Raw genomic sequence first — 17,629 nt, 5'->3', positions numbered from 1 at the left:
GTCAAACTGTTTATACTACTTGGTTGAAAGTGAGGGGAAAAAAGGGATGTAGACAAAGAAAAAGAAAAAAAATGTAAGGAGTAAGGAAAACCATTCTGCCAAAATCGATTTTGAAAGAAAGAGCTACTTCTAAAAACGTAACCTTTTCTCAGAAACTAACTTAGCACTATCTTTTGCTAGCAAAAAGTTTCTCTATATTCAGTGGAAATTAAATATGTATTTTGTAAACTGGCATAAAATATCTTTTGAACAAAATTCAAGGAGTGATTATGGAGGAGCCTACAGAATTTGAATTTGAAATAATTAATTTCAAATATACAGCTTGTTGGAACAACTATACTACCTGCAGATTCTAAACTTCCCAAGAGAGAAAATTATATTCTAACTAAAGAGAAGGAAGATTCTCCTTTATTCAACCTTAGAATACTAGGATTTTTAATCTCTTTCAATAACTTTTTCTTTTTGTCTATAGCATGATATTAAAATAATAACATCATAGAACCTTGGAGATGGATGGAGGTAGGATTGGAAATCTTCTAGTTCTAGCTGTTTATTTAAAAATGAGGCAACTGATGCCTCAAGAGGTAAATGACTCACTGAAAATCACTTCATTCTACAAGAATTTCTTGTAAAAGCATATTTCTGTATATTTACTTTCTATTGTGCCAATCCTGGGAGAATCCGTATCTTCCCCAGTCCTATTTCCTGATGCTGCTATATCCGGATCTCTCTTTTCCATATCTCATTCCTTTTTAGTTAAATGATGACACCTTTTTTTTTGTTGTTGTTGTTCTTAACAAATTTCCGTACCTCGTAGGTCATTGTATTGAGCTAATACAAGTGTACTGGGACAATCACAAAGTGAAAGATTTTGTAATTCTTAATCTTTATCAACAGCATTCTTCTCTGTCGTTTTTACTTTCAACTTTCACATTTACTCTGAGAATTTTCAGATTTGAAACAAAAAGGTATTATCATCATCCTAAGTATAGGCACTTCTTGTTTGAGGAGATATGATTTCCTAACATTCACTGTCTGTGTCATCTAAGTTTAAAGTTATTATTATTAAATAATTATTTAATATGATATATATTTATTTATTTTAGCTAGAGAGTTTGAGAAAACAGTCAATGGAGTTACAAGAAGTAGGAACTTAGGGATTAGATAATAAAAGTTACTTTGAAGTGTAAATGAGATTCTTGAGGTCGGTAGTAAAAAAAGTTTTTCTGAATGGTTTGATTTTTCTGTAAGAAAGCATGCCAAACAACTTAGTTTACTTTAAATGGGAAAAACGCACACGCACATACTTCGTCATTGCTTGTCACATTTCCGCATCCGTCTGTGCCTGGCTTTCTGCTCCCATCTGGACAGATGGCAGTAATGTTAAAATAGATGCCTTTTATCTGGTTTTCCACCTGAACTTTCACTTCTGAAATGAGTTTCTGCAGAGATGACATTTTTTAGTTGTATACTATAGCAGTTTCTAATGTAAGCAACAAAACAGAGTCAAGTTTATCATGTCATTCTAGATTTAATTTTTAACTAAATCAAAGAGTTTGTCTCTGTAAAAGGTCGATTAAAAACAGTGTTTCCACATAATGACCCAGTTACATTTGAAATACATAAAAAATACTGAAGGATTATCTGCATTTAAATGGCTCTATTTTTTCACATATTTCCATGACTGCATTTTGATCACTTCAGAGATATTTCTCACTCAGCTTGTTAGGAAAATAATCATTTTAATCCAATAACATTTATATTTTTTGGTAAAATTTAAATAAAGCATTGAGAATACATATATCATCACAGAGGCTAAATCTTGACAGCTTAAAATCTGGAACATGCTTCTGACATTTACAGCTGTTAAAGAAGCATTTCCGTTTCAAACATTTTAGACTATCATGAAAGCTAAACTGCCTTACTGATACAGAATTGAAAGGTAAATTTTTGGGAGGGCATTTCTATACTGTAGGTATAAGAAATACCTGCCAGTTATGGCTCTATAAATTCTCCAAGAATGGCCTAGAATTTTTGCCAAATCCCTGGTGCTTGCTTATGTCAATCAAATTTGTTCCAATCCTTAATACTGAAATAGAGCCCCTTACTGGGCAGAAAATCATTTGCTCATTTATTCACTAATTTATATAATCATTCAAAAACCATGTATGTATTGCCTATTATGTATCAAGCACATCCTAATTTCTTCCAATCTCTGGGTTCCAAAAGTTCTAGCTACATTAAATATATTCTGTAGATCTGTGTGAATTTCATCTCATAAAACTAAGAGTCTATCACATGCAAAAATCCTTAACTTATTTTTGTAAACAAAAGGAAAGGGAAAAGATGAAGTATGTACCTAAGGGAAGAGTGAGTAGCAGGGTGTGAAGGAAAAAGAAATCCCCATGGTTTCTAATTCTTTACTTGAGTAATTTTTCTTCTTCAACTGTATAATCAATAAAGAGATGTGTGCTTACTGATTAATAATTGATCATGGAATTATGGTAGTAAATCTTTAGAGTAAGATACTTCCTCAAATTTTATTTGAATAAAGGTAAGACTATATTAGTCACATTTTTTATCTACTAGAGAATTCATACATTGTAATCACTTAATTAAACAATTTCAGTAAAAAATAGAAACTTCTAATGGTATACAAATGGTATTGATATGGTTGGTTTGACAAATCAGAAGGAAGTTCCTAATACCATGACTGTTCTTTTTGCCCTTTTGAAATTCTGCTTCCCTTAAAACCTTAATCTAGTTTAACCAATGTTTTTCAAACAGGGTATGAAGACAAATATCTAAAATTTTGCCCAGTTTTGAGATTAAGAAATTAAGTTTCAGGGCTTCCCTGGTGGCGCAGTGGTTGAGAGTCCGTCTGCCGATGCAGGGGACACGGGTTAGTGCCCCGGTCTGGGAAGATCCCACACGCCGCGGAGCGGCTGGGCCCGTGAGCCATGGCCGCTGAGCCTGCGCGTCCGGAGCCTGTGCTCCGCAATGGGAGAGGCGACAACAGTGAGACGCCCGCGTACCGCAAAAAAAAAGAAATTACGTTTCAGACACAGTCTTAAGCTTGTCTTTTAATATCTAACAGGAACAGAGGCAGAATTTATTTTTTCTAATGTATAATTATTTTTTATTCAACATAATTTTTTTATGTCTTAATTTCAGCTAAATCACTATTAAGTTATTATAGTCATGATTTTTATATAGTTTTAATTCTAATGGCAATGCAGATGTAAAGGATAAAAAACAAAATGCAATCACATTCACCTGTACTAAATTTGTATATAATTTTATAAAAGTCTTAAAAAGGAAATGCAAAGTATTAAAAGTTAGAATAAAATATTTTTATTATTTTTTTCTTCAATGAACTGTGAACAGTTTCTGTTGAGCTGTGAAGACAAAATGAAATTTCAGAAGAATTTTTAAAGTATAGACATATATAAAATAACAGAATCCCAACTTAAGGAGATTGTTTCGCCAGAGTTTTTGTTGGTTTTATTAAAATTGTTATTCAGATTGTTTAAGGTTAATCAGAACTGCAATTAGATAATGCATCACATACCTATCCTAGCAAATAAAGAACATGAAAAAAACCCCTGCTGTTTCCCTTTCCATGGGTGCAGTTTGAGATACAGGAAAGTTTGTCGACTTATATTTTTTCTTTGGGATAATAAATGGGTTCATACTATGAAAACTAGGGTGACTTCTAACACTGTAAGCTCCTTTCTTATTTTGATTATACTTGGGAACAAACTTCGGATGGGAACGAATTGTACACAGGTTTGGTTTTCCTTGATAAGAAGCTCCACCAGTCTTAATGTTTTTTGTTTTTGTTTTTGTTTCGTAACAGTGAAGAAGAAATATAATTAAAGATGCTTTTCTTATTTCATCCAACATAGTCTTCAGATATAGAAAAATTCCTTGGCAAAAAACAGAAAAACAAAAAAATCTCGCAAGGTTTATTTTCCTTTTAAAAAAAGAAAGTTTAAACAAGTCCTTCATTTTCTATCCCGTGTCTACTTCCTGCCTTTCTCTTTTGTAATTGAGTTGAAGGCAGATGTTCCATGAAGAAAATGAGAAGAGAAGCCTGCGATTTCTCACAATGCTTGGGCTACTTTAACACTGTTCAACTCTACTGTGTCAGGAAGGGAAAAAGAGAATTTTGGGAAGTGAGAGTTTATCAATGGTGCATAAATTCAGGGTAGAATAAGGCATATCTTTAGACACTATGTAAAAAAGAAAAAAACAACAACAGAAAAACAGATTGTGTAACACAGGAGGAAGCACGTGGAAGCTAGAATTAAGGAAGACCTAGGTTCTGGTGCTGCTGCTTCTGCTTGTTAGCTGTTTGGCCTTTGATTGATTTGCTTAGCTTCTTTGAAGTTCTACAAATACACAGTGGGAGTACTAATACTTGCCTTATAGGTTGGTTGTGTGGATTAAATGAGGTCATGTATGGAAAATAACTGGTTCTTAGTGGTATTAAAATGACAGCTACTATTATTACAACTTCTTAAAAGAGATTATTCTATCCAGAAATGACTTAGATTGAGAGAGCAGATGTTTCTTAAATCTTTGCATTTGGTACCCACTCTACACGAACTGGGGACAGCATACAACTGTCATCTCAATAAAGTAGTGTATCTCTTAGGGTGATTCTTTTAATCAAACTAGTTTAGTAAAACTGCTAAAGTAAACGATTGAACAACCAAGTTATTGATCTAGGAGACCCCAACAAAGTTCTCTTAGTAATCTCTGTATCTCATATAGTTCATTTTCCCTGGAAAGTTGCTGTTTATAACACTGTGGATTGATTACTTTATCTTTATGGCACTGGAAATTGTGAAATTTCTTGGTAATAAAGTATGTTCTATAGCTGTGATTTGGTGACTCACTGAACATTTGATGAGGAAGGAAATTTAGATAGTCTGTAACTCAACCTGAGTTTAGTAAACTGTGTCATTGAGACATAGTGAAGCACAGAAAACTGAAATGACTTTCCCAAGGTTCTATAGCTAGTTAGTGGTAGAGCCAGGGCTAAGCTCAGTTTCCTAATTCCTAATCTGTTTTTTCCACCACTCCTCTCAAGATGATAGGGCATTAGTTTGTACCTTGCCATGGAAATTGGGGTTAAAAGTTTATTTGAAAAAATGTGTACAGTATATACATACCTTATAGGCTTCTACAACCAGATTATTGAGGTTTGCAGCCTTTGATTCTATTTCACCAGCAATGGTGCCAGGCAAGAGGGGTAGAAGATCCTAGAAAACATACCAATAACCTGCACTTAATGACAATAGTATACAGTGGTTTAGCAATCAACAAATATTTAAAAATCTGTAGTTATCAGTGGAAGGTGAGTCATTACATGAATCAAAAAATATGAGACACAAGAAAAATATAAGCAACTAAGCAGAGCAGCCAAAACATATGTTCCTGAAATAGTATGTATTTGTATGTGCATGAGTGTGTGTGCGTTCACAAGTTACATGCTGACCTAAAACTCAAAGCACAGACCGGCATTTCCCAAACTATCTCCCATAGAACATGGTCCCAAGAGATTTTAAAATGAAAAGGGTTCTGAGGGCAAATAAGTTTGATAAGTTCTGCATATGGTTTATTCCACATAGAGACTCAAAATGTACACCACTGCAATTCAGAAATAATTTAGCATTATTAAATGCAGCATTCCCTAACATTTACTTAATTACAAAACTCTTTTCTCATGTAACATATACAACTATTCTGCAGAACTACTTTTCCATGGAATGGTCTTTAGGACATATTTGCCCAGACAGGAGAAAAAAATCAAAGTCACAAATGGAAGCTTCATGGAGCGGGTGTTCTTGATGGATGGTACATAATAATTATGGAATCAACTCTAGGTATTCCTAGTGAGAAATGAGAATTAGGTTTACTCAAGTTGTAGATGAAGTAAGGATAGAGAAGAAACTAGTCTGACTAGAGTGAATGGTGCGGTGCATATTTATATGGAATCAGATTATGAAAAGTCTTGAAATACATTTATATACTCATTTTACCATTCACAAGTATCATTAAGTTCCTGCTGTATGCCAGCTACTACTTGGTTACTAACAATTTGGTATCTCAGGTAATAGGGAAAATGTATCAGTTAAATATTTTAAAAATTCATTTATACAACCTTGATTAACTAACCACCATATACCACTTTGGGAATGCTAAATTGCAATGCCACATAGTTTCCATCCTTAAGGATCTCACAGGAATATAAATGACAGTTTCAAAAAACAACGTACACCTGAAGCAATAGACATATGTACAGACCCTAATGAGAGGGATACTGAGCAAGCATTTGAGAGCTGGGGAAAGTTGTCAGGGACTGTTTCCTGGAGGAGGTGATTCATGAGCTGTGTCTTAAAGGATGAGTAAGAGTCACGTAATGATGGAGAAGGGCTTCCAGGCATGAGAGTTAGGTAGCAAGAACAAAGTCACAAAGGAAAGAAAGAGCCTGGTGAGTGTGTGTACACAGGAGGATTAGAAGCACGACTGGAGGGACAAGTTTAACGCAGACAATATTAAAGACTTGATCCTCTAGATCAGAGGGAACCACTGGAACATTTTACTCTGGGGAGTACTGTGCTCACACCTGTGATTCAAATAGCTCATCCTGCAGCCGAGTGGAAGATAGATTTGGGAGATGAGTTAGGAGGCTGTTACAATCCAAACAAAGATAATTAATAAAAATATCTCTGAGCAGCCAAATTAGGTGACTGAAACGGCATACACAGGACTCTTAGCAGAGCCTGTCAGGCTTTTAGAACTTGCTGACTCTTACTTTGCACACAATTCAATTAATAATAAACCTGGTTTTATGGTTTAACAGTCAGTGGAAATTTTCTTAAAGGAGTAGGGAGAAACTGCTAGAGCTAATATCACCATCAAGAAGTAATAGCAGAGAAAAAGGAGGTAAAAGCAATAAAGAGCTGCACAGTAAGTTGAAATTCAATTTGAAATTTAAGCTTAGGGGTTAAGAACACAGGATTTAGGCTGTTAGGAAAGTTTGGGGAAGTATATAACTTCCCTAAATGCATTTCCTTCGTCTTTAAAATGGGCATACTAGTAATATTGCCCTCATTGTTATGAGTTTTAAGAGTATTAAATGAGTTAATGTTAATAAACTCAGTGCCTGACAATAGTAAGTGCTCAATAAGTGGAAGCAGTTACTATTGTTAATAAAGTGATTCGGGCATTTAATTTGGGTCAGAGCCCTACTTCTGTGGATATTAATGGTTGTTTGCTTAAAAAGGGGGTTCCATGGTATATAAGTTTGGGAAAACAGGGATTTATATTTTCACTATAAATTTCTAAGAGAAGAAATGGTATAATTTAAGTAGCACTTTCAGATGATAAACGTGGTAGTCAGGTATTAGGGAAATTGTTGAAGGGAACACCAGCTTTGTGGCAAGTTAAAATGGGTTCAAGTATTTGTTGAAGCCAAAAGAAAATGTAGTTTCTCTGAAGTATTAAAAAATAAGTAAAGGACATTAGGAGTAGAAGGAAGAAGCAAAGACAACAAAGGAGATGAAGAAGACCCAGTGAACAGATATGTGTAATGAAAATTAGGGTATCACAATATTGTAGAAATGAAAAAAAGAGAGTTTTCTGGAAAAAAGAACTTTAAAGACTGTGAAAAGAAAGCTATAGCAGGATCACAGAAGTTACAGGTTTGGGGGTGACAGGGGGAATCCCATTGGGTGCTGCCAGAGTGACATAGGTGCCAAACGTCTTTTGGACTTGTAGGACTCACCTGGCCCAAAAGATACTGGACAAAATCAACATTATTCTTATGTAGGAAGGCTTTGACTGGGTTAGCCACTTCCATGGCTCCTCTTGTTCCTTTACTAGATGACCTAGACCAAACCTAGGTACGTTGGTGCTATTTTAAAATATGCTGCTATTCCCCAACCTAATCTATTATAAAGATATGCCCATGGGCTAGAAAAAGCAGAACTCTGGACATGAGTGGTATACTTGGAGTGTGAACTACTTTTCACCTGATAAAAGTCTCCTCCATTATTGTCACAGTCAGTACAACACCAAGTATCAGTGCCCACACTTGGTTCTAGGTGTTACAAACATAGAATTTATACTTATTTATACTTAACTGCTAACTTAAGACCCTGTGTAGTATACATTACTTTTTTTAAAATTTCAACATCTTTATTGGAGTATAATTGCTCTACAATGGTGTGTTACCTTCTGCTGTATAACAAAGTGAACCAGCCATATGTATACCTATATCCCCATATCCTCTCCCTCTTGCATCTCCCTCCCAGCCTCCCTATCCCACCCCTCTAGGTGGTCACAAAGCACCGAGCTGATCTCCCTGTGCTATGCAGCTGCTTCCCACCAGCCATCCATTCAACATTTGGTAGTCTATAAACGTCCATGTCACTTTCTCATCTCATCCCAGCCCACCACTCCCTCTCCCTGTGTCCTCAAGTCCAGTTTCCACATCTGTGTCTTTACTCCTGTCCTGCCCCTAGGTTCTTCAGAACCATTTTTTAAAATTAGATTCCATACATATGTGTTAGCATACGGTATTCGTTTTTCTCTTTCTGACTTACTTCACTCTGTATGACAGACTCTAGGTCCATCCACCTCACTACAAGTAACAAAACTTCGTTTCTTTTTATGGCAGAGTAATATTCCATTGTATATATGTGCCACATCTTCTTTATCCATTCATCCGTTGATGGACACTTAGGTTGCTTCCATGTCATGGCTATTGTAAATAGAGCTGCAATGAACATTGTGGTACATGACTCTTTTTGAATTATGGTTTTCTCAGGGTATATGCACAGTAGTGGGATTGCTGGGTCGTATGGTAGTTCTATTTGTAGTTTTTTAAGGAACCTCCATACTGTTCTCCATAGTGACTGTATCAATTTACATTCCCACCAACAGTGCAAGAGGGTTCTGTTTTCTCCACACCCTTTCCAGCATTTATTGTTTGTAGACTTTTTGATAATGGCCATTCTGACCGGTGTGAGGTGATACCTCATTGTAGTTTTGACTTGCATTCCTCTAATGATTAGTAATGTTGAGCATCCTTTCATGTGTTTGTTGGCAATCTGTATATCTTCTTTGGAGAAATGTCTATTTAGGCTTTCGGCCCATTTTTGGATTGGCTTGTTTTGTTCTTTTGATATTGAGCTGCATGAGCTGCTTGTATATTTTGGAGATTAATTCTTTGTCACTTGCTTCGTTTGCAAATATTTTTTCACATTCTGAGGGTTGTCTTTTCGTCTTCTTTCTGGTTTCCTTTGCTGTGCAAAAGATTTTAAGTTTCATTAGGTCCCATTTGTTTATTTTTGTTTTTATTTCCTTTTCTCTAGGAGATGGGTCAAAAAGGATCTTGCGGTGATTTATGTCATAGAGTGTTCTGCCTATGTTTTCCTCTAAGAGTTTTATAGTGTCTGGCCTTACATTTAGGTCTTTAATCCATTTAGAGTTTATTATTGTGTATGGTGTTAGGCAGTGTTCTAATTTCATTCTTTTACATGTAGCTGTCCAGTTTTCCCAGCACCACTTATTGAAGAGGCTGTCTTTTCTGCACTATATATTCTTGTCTCCTTTATCAAAGATAAGGTGACCATATGTGCGTGGGTTTATTTCTGGGCTTTCTATCCTGTTCCATTGATCTATATTTCTCTTTTTGTGGCAGTACCACACTGTCTTGATTACTGTAGCTTTGTAGGATAGTCTGAAGTAAGGGAGCCTGATTCCTCAAGCTCCGTTTTTCTTTCTCAAGATTGCTTTGGCTATTCGGCTATTCAGGGTCTTTTGTGTTTCCATACAAATTGTGAAATTTTTGTTCTAGTTCTGTGAAAAATGCCATTGGTAGTTTGATAGGGATTGCATTGAATCTGTAGATTGCTTTGGGTAGTATAGTCATTTTCACAATGTTGATTCTTTGAATCCAAGAACATGGTATATCTTTCCATCTGTTTGTATCATCTTTAATTACTTTCATCAGTGTCTTATAGTTTGCTGCATACAGGTCTTTTGTCTCCTTAGGTAGGTTTAACCCTAAGTATTTTATCTTTTTGTTGCAACAGTAAATGGGAGTATTTCCTTAAATTCTCTTTCGATATTCCATCATTAGTGGATAAGAATGCAAGATATTTCTGTGCATTAAATTTTGTATCCTGCTACTTTACCAAATTCATTGTTTAGCTCTAGTGGTTTTCTGGTAGCATCTTTAGGATTCTCTATGTATAGTATCATGTCATCTGTAAACAGTGACAGTTTTACTTCTTCTTTTCCAATTTGGATTCCTTTTATTTCTTTTTCTTCTCTGCTTGTTGTGGCTAAAACTTCCAAAACTGTGTTGAATAATAGTGGTGAGAGTGGACAACCTTGTCTTCTTCCTGATCTTAGAGGAAATGGTTTCAGTTTTTCACCATTGAGAACGATGTTGGCTGCGGGTTTGTTGTATATGGCCTTTATTATGTTGAGGTAAGTTCCCTCTATGCCTACTATCTGGAGGGTTTTATCATAAATCGGGTGTTGAATTTTGTCGAAAGATTTTTCTGCATCTATTGAGATGATCATATGGTTTTTCTCCTTCAATTTCTTAATATGGTTTATCACAGTGATTGATTTGCATATTGAAGAATCCTTGCATTCCTGGGAAAACCCTACTTGATCAGGGTATATGATCCTTTTAAAGTGCTGTTGGATTCTCTTTGCTAATATTTTGTTGAGGATTTTTGCATCTATGATCATCAGGGATATTCGCCTGTACTTTTCTTTTTTTTGTGACATCTTCGTCTGGTTTGGTTATCAGGGTGATGGTGACCTTGTAGAATGAGTTTGGGAGTGTTCCTCCCTCTGCTATATTTTGGAAGAGTTTGAGAAGGATAGATGTTAGCTCTTCTCTAAATGTTTGATACAATTCACCTGTGAAGCCATCTCATCCTGGGCTTTTGTTTGTTGGAAGATTTTTAATCACAGTTTCAATTTCAGTGCTTGTGATTGGTCTGTTTATATTTTCTATTTCTTCCTGGTTCAGTCTGAGAAGGTTGTGCTTTTCTAAGAATTTGTCCATTTCTTCCAGGTTGTCCATTTTATTGGCATAGAGTTGCTTGTAGTAAGCTCTCATGATAGTTTGCATTTGTGCAGTGCCAGTTGTTACGTCTCCTTTTTCATTTCTAATTCTATTTATTTGAGTCTTCTCCCTTTTTTTTGTTGATGAGTCTGGCTAATGGTTTATCGATTTTGTTTATCTTCTCAAAGAACCAGCTTTCATTTCCATTGATCTTTGCTATCATTTCCTTCATGTCTTTTTCATTTATTTCTGATCTGATCTTTATGATTTCTTTCCTTCTGCCTCCTTTGGGTTTTTTTTTGCTGTTGTTCTTCTTTCTCTAATTGCTTTAGGTGTAAGGTTAGTTGTTTATTTGAAATGTTTCTTGTTTCTTGAGGTAGGATTGTATTGCTATAAACTTCCATCTTAGAACTGATTTTGCTGCATCCCAAAGGTTTTGGGTCATCGTGTTTTCATTGTCCTTTGTTTCTAGGTATTTTTTGATTTCCTCTTTGATTTCTTCAGTGATCTCTTGGCTATTTAGTAGTGTATTGTTTAGCCTCCATGTGTTTGTATTTTTTACAGATTTTTTCCTTTATTTTATGTCTAGTCTCATAGTATTGTGGTTTCAAAAGATACTTGATAGAATTTCAAATTTCTTAAATTTGCCAAGGCTTTATTTGTGACCCAAGATATGATCTATCCTGGAGAATGTTCCATGAGCACTTGAGAAGAAAGTGTATCCTGTTGTTTTTGGATGGAGTGTCCTATAAATATCAATTAAGTCCATCTTGTATAATGTATCATTTAAAGCTTGTGTTTCCTTATTTATTTTCATTTTGGATGATCTGTCCATTGGTGAAAGTGGGGTGTTAAAATCCTCTACTATGACTGTGTTACTGTCGATTTCCCCTTTCATGGCTGTTAGCATTTGCCTTATGTTTTGAGGTGCTCCTATGTTGGGTGCATAAATATTTACAATTGTTATATCTTCTTCTTGGATTGATCTCTTGGTCATTATGTACTGTCCTTCTTTGTCTCTTGTAGTAGTCTTTATTTTAAAGTCTATTTTGTCTGATATGAGAATTGCTACTCCATCTTTCTTTTGATTTCCATTTGCATGGAATATCTTTTTCCATCCCCTCACTTTCAGTCTGTATGTGTCCCTAGGTCTGAAGTAGGTCTCTTGTAGACAGCCTATATATGGGTCTTGTTTTTGTATCCATTGAACCAGTCTGTGTCTTTTGGTTGGAGCATTTAACCCATTTATGTTTAAGGTAATTATCGATATGTATGTTTCTATTACCATTTTTTTAATTGTTTTGGGTTTGTTATTGTATGTCTTTTCCTTCTCTTGTGTTTCCTGCCTAGAGAAGTTCCTTTAGCGTTTGTTGTAAAGCTGGTTTGGTGGTTTCTCTTAGCTTTTGCTTGTCTGTAAAGGTTTTAATTTCTCTGTTGATTCTGAATGAGATCCTAGCTGGTTAGAGTAATCTTGGTTATAGTTTTTTCTCTTTCATCACTTTAAATATGTCCTGCAGTCCCTTTTGGCTTGCAGAGTTTCTGCTGAAAGATCAGCTGTTAACCTTATGGGGATTCCCTTGTATGTTATTTGTTGTTTTTCCCTTGCTGCTTTTAGTATTTTTTCCTTGTATTTAATTTTTGATAGCTTGATTAATATGTGTCTTGGCGTGTTTTCCTTGGATTTATCCTGTATGGGACTCTGTGCTTCCTGGGCTTGACTGACTGTTCCCTTTCCCATATTAGGGAAGTTTTCAACTATAATTTCTTCAGATATTTTCTCCTTCCCTTTCTTTTTCTCTTCTTCTTATGGGGCCCCTATAATTTGAATGTTGATGCATTTAATCTTGTCCCAGAGGTCTCTGAGTCTGTCCTGAATTCTTTTCATTCCTTTTTCTTTACTCTGCTCTGTGGTAGTTATTTCCACTATTTTATCTTCCAGGTCAATTATCTGTTCTGCTGCCTCAGTTTTTCTGCTGTTGATTCCTTCTAGAGAATTTTTAATTTCATTTATTGTGTTGTTCATCCTTGTTTGTTTGCTCTTTAGTTCTTCTAGGTCCTTTTTAAACATTTCTTGTATTTTCTTCATTGTATTTCCAAGATCTTGGATCATCTTTACTATCATTACTCTGAATTCTTTTTCAGGTAGACTGCCTATTTCCTCTTCATTTGTTTGGTCTGGTGGGTTTTTACGTTGCTCCTGCATATGCTGTGTGTTTCTCTGTCTTATTTTGCTTAACTTACTGTGTTTTGGGTCTCCTTTTCGCAGGCTACAGGTTCGTAGTTCCTGTTGTTTTTGGTGTCTGCCCCCAGTGGGTAAGGTCGGTTCAATGGGTTGTGTAGGCTTCCTGGTGGATGGGACTAGCACCTGTGTTCTGGTGGATGAGGCTGGATCTTGTCTTTCTGGCAGGACCACGTCCGGTTGTGTGTTTTGGGGTTTGTGTGAACTTGTTATGATGTTAGGCAGCCTCTCTGTTGATGGGTAGGTTTGTGTTCCTGCCTTGCTAATTGTTTGGCATGGGGTGTCCAGCAGTGGACCTTGCTTGTCGTTGAGTGGAGCTGGGTTTTAGCTTTGAGATGGGGATCTCTGGGAGAGCTCTCGCCGATTGATATTTCATGGGGCTGGGAGGTCTCTGGTAGACCAATGTCCTGAATTCAGCTCTCCCATCTCAGAGGCTTGGGCCTTACAGCCGGCTGGAGCCCCAAGACCCTGGCAGCCACACGGCTGGAGAAGATGGGCTATGAGTTGGGTGTCAGCCACTGCCCTGTTGTAGCTCCGTCTCAGCTGTCTCCAAAGGTCACCCAGATGCATTGGGTTATTCCACCAGCAGAACTTGCACATGCCAGTCTGGGATTTATAGATGTCCTCCTGATACTCTTAATTGAAATACCTTGCATTCATGGTGGTGCGAGATACGCTAATAGTGTTGGTTCTCTTTAGTTCAGAGTCTGTAACAGTCAGCCTTCATGTGACCAAGTCAGGAGTAGCTGGCCAATGGTCCCAGAGTGATAACATGTCAGATTCCAAGAAGGCTTTCTGCAGCACCTGAGCAGTAGTCCCAAGCAGCCACTCCGCTCAGCTGCAGTACTATGACCGGGGAACTCAGTGGGACCCTCACACGAGGATTTCTGCCGGCCCTGGAGCCTGAGTTGCCCACCCAGGCAAGGAGTTGAGGAGAGCATCTCCTGCCCCATCTCACCAGAGGAATGGACACCTGGGCTATGTTAGTTAATACAGTATTAAATTTAGATTGTACAAAGTATAATAACTCCAGAATCCTTACCTGGGGTTCTAAAAAGTATTCTAATTTTAACTATAGATGCAAACATTTTAATTTTTATATTTTGGGAGTTAACATACCTTATACCAGTGAAACTGTTTTCCTTGAACTGCAAATATGACATTAATGTTGTTGTCTATTAACTTTTGTGAAAGTTGGCCTAACGAGGGATGTTCCTGTAACAGAAAATGAAATAAAGAAGGGAGTGAAATTTAGTAGCTCAATTCCACACACTTCCAAACATCTGTTATGAGAAAAACTGTATGATTAACATAAAAATGTATTGTATTGGGAAGGATTATCATTTTACTAGAGGCATTTAAATTCTTTTAAAAAATAAGGTCAGGGCTTCCCTGGTGGCGCAGTGGTTGAGAGTCCGCCTGCCGATGCAGGGGACACGGGTTCATGCCCCAGTCCGGGAGGATCCCACATGCTGCGGAGCGGCTGGGCCTGTGAACCATGGCCGTTGAGCCAGCGCGTTCGGAGCCTGTGCTCCGCAATGGGAGAGGCCACAACGGTGAGAGGCCCACATACCACAAATAAATAAATAAATAAATAAGGTCAACGTCAACATTATTAAGGATATTTTAAAGACAAAGTCTCCATAAAAACCTTAGAAATTCAGAAAAACGAAGAGGGTTGCATTCAACATAGTACAAAGAGTGTTTAGCACTTCTTTAGATTGACATTGGACTCCAAGTAATATAATTGACAGATTATTTAATATTCAGAAACAGAGACCTATTAGTGACAATCACATTCTGAGGTGAAATTCAGTAACAAGTTTTAAAATGCAGATATATGCATGTATATATATACATATTTACATACATATAAAAATTTGATATATAACATGGCATAGAACAAAGTTTGTTTAAAAGAAGAAAACCCTGTATTCAAATCTCGGATTGTCAGTTTATGATAAAAATTGTATTTCAGGTCTATCCTCTATAACATGTGAATGGTATCTGCCTTCCATGATTGCTGGCAAAAGTAGAAAGATAACAATAGTATGTGAATTATTTAGAGCAGTTTCTTGCATATACTCAAAGCTAATAGCAGTTATTATAATTTTTATTTCCAAGAGCTTATACAAGGTGTAGGTTACAGATCTTTCCACTTATTATCATTATACTTTTTTGTCCTTTATGTATACATATATTTTATTACAAATCTGTCTTACATTGATATATAAAACTTAGGTAGCTCTAACTGTGACACTCCTTGCAGTAGTGGGAAAGAAAGCAGGGGATGAGTAGAAAGGGAATAAAACTTAGTAAATATGAGAAGTCTGACAACTATGGAATTTGCTATATAAAGTTATGTAGTAAGACATAGTACTTGATATTTTTCTTTCTATAAATGCTCTTTTAGATATTAAAGCAATCTCAAATAACAACTCTAGATACCTTTAGAGAAATGATGTCAAACTTCACCTGCAGTTGGGCCCACCTGGTTTTGGTGCCTAGTAGTGTAAGCCAAGGATCATGTGACTGAGCCTAATTAGTATCATCTGATTCAAGTTCAGATTACGCTGTAGTTTTTGTTTCCCCTTTCACCCTCCAATGCTAACTGTGCTTTTGTTAAGGGAAAAGTTTGTTTAAACCATCTTGCTTAATATTTCTGGATTTTGGCAACTATATGAACTTAGAAAGAGCTAATTTTACTAGTTTCACTTACAGCCTAAGTTCTTTGACCCACTTATTAAACTTATATATATAAGTTTAATAAGTTATAAGACACAGCCTTGTGCTTAAAACTACCATCACTAACATGAGTAACTGGTGTGATTTGAATATCTACGTCCCGCTTTCCAGATTCATACATTGAAATCCTAACCTCCAAGGTGATGTAATATTAGGAGGTGGGCCTTTAGGATGTGATTAGGTCTTGAAGGTAGAGCCCTCTTTAATGGGATTAGTGCCCTTATAAAAGAGAGCCAGTGGAGAAAGTTCCCTTGCACCTTCTGCCATATGAGGTTATAACTAGGAGGTGTTGTCTTTGAACCAAAAAGTAGGCTCTCACCAGACCCCGAATCCTCTAGTGCCTTGATCTTGGACTTACCAACCTCAAAAACTGTGAGGAATAAATTTCTGCTGTTTATAAGCCACCTAATTTATGATGTTTTGGTATAGGAGCCCGAATGGACTAAGATAATAATCATAACAAATATCCTTTATTTCTATATAATCTATAATTGCTTTGTAGAAACAAATAAAATTTTCTTGAACTACAATTAAATGTGATATGACTCCAATTTACGAAGGGGTATAAAAAGTATTACCACATGGATTTGCATAAGAAAAATTCTACCCACAGCAATTCTTAAGAATATAATTTTAGAGTAATAGAAGAACAATCCCCAAAATATAAGTTCTATCAGATAAATTTTTATTCCTTGTTTCTAATAATATGCATACTCTTAAAATAGACTTACGACAGTTTGCATAATGCTGGTAAATTAAAGAGAACAACAACAAAAAAGAGAACAAGTAAAAGAAGGTAAGTCTAGCTGTATTGGGAATATTTTTTTAAGGGCAACAACTACTTTTCAAATATTTTTGCTTTGACAAAAAATAATCACAGTTTGCCAAGCATTCCCCCTTCTTAATTTTTAAAACCATTCATGTTTTCAGGAAAATTTAATCCATATGTTTTTAACCAGCTTACATTTAACTCACATAAAATCAATATTAAAGAACAGTCCAAAATGTAAGCAGCTTTTGGAGGCTGCTTAATCTCTTTCCCCTTTTCAAAAACAGGAAGTCACATTGACCAAAAGTACACAAAATTTAAATCTAGAAAGTTCTTGTTTGCTCCGAAGATCATTAAGAAGGTCAGTTGGATTTTTAAGCTTAAAAGAACACATTTTTTAAGCCTAGAAAGAAATGTTTTAAAAGAAAATTCCAAGTACCTCGAGACAGATTGTTAAAACTACAAATGTTTAATAGATGTTTAAACAAACCATCGTTGATGGGAGAATTTTGGATTAATGGCCATTGTTGAAGCCCCTTCCCCTTTCCTCCATGAAGCATAGTATCTTTTAAGTATTTTATCTTTTATGTCTTGTATTTCACTAGCAGGAACACTCCCTCTCAGCCAGCTGTCCTGTGCTGGTGACGTCACTGCTCCTCAGCTTTAACTCCCCCTCTGTCTAACCCATTACATATTGTTTCTCTGAACTCTGAAAATAATTAATGGAGGTAACAAGCATTTCTGGGGCAGAAGGGAGAAGGGAAAGCAATGT

At 36.1% G+C, this 17,629-nt stretch overlaps 1 protein-coding gene across 1 annotated transcript in view; it reads right to left on the bottom strand.

The window, feature by feature from the left end:
* Positions 1–17,629, bottom strand: part of ITGB8 (integrin subunit beta 8) — a 96,012-nt gene that overhangs the window by 13,841 nt on the left and 64,542 nt on the right. Inside the window, exons 7-9 of the mRNA XM_030857085.2 lie at positions 14,463–14,558; positions 5,181–5,270; positions 1,308–1,442 (exon numbers count right to left, since the gene is read on the bottom strand). Of these exons, the coding sequence (XP_030712945.1) occupies positions 1,308–1,442; positions 5,181–5,270; positions 14,463–14,558 (321 nt within the window). The remainder of the gene's footprint in view (positions 1–1,307; positions 1,443–5,180; positions 5,271–14,462; positions 14,559–17,629) is intronic.

This window comes from Globicephala melas, chromosome 9, assembly GCF_963455315.2.
Source record: "Globicephala melas chromosome 9, mGloMel1.2, whole genome shotgun sequence".
NCBI lineage: Eukaryota > Metazoa > Chordata > Mammalia > Artiodactyla > Delphinidae > Globicephala > Globicephala melas.
The sequence above is the reverse complement of the archived record's forward strand: the minus strand, read 5'-3'. Positions and strand labels throughout refer to the sequence as shown.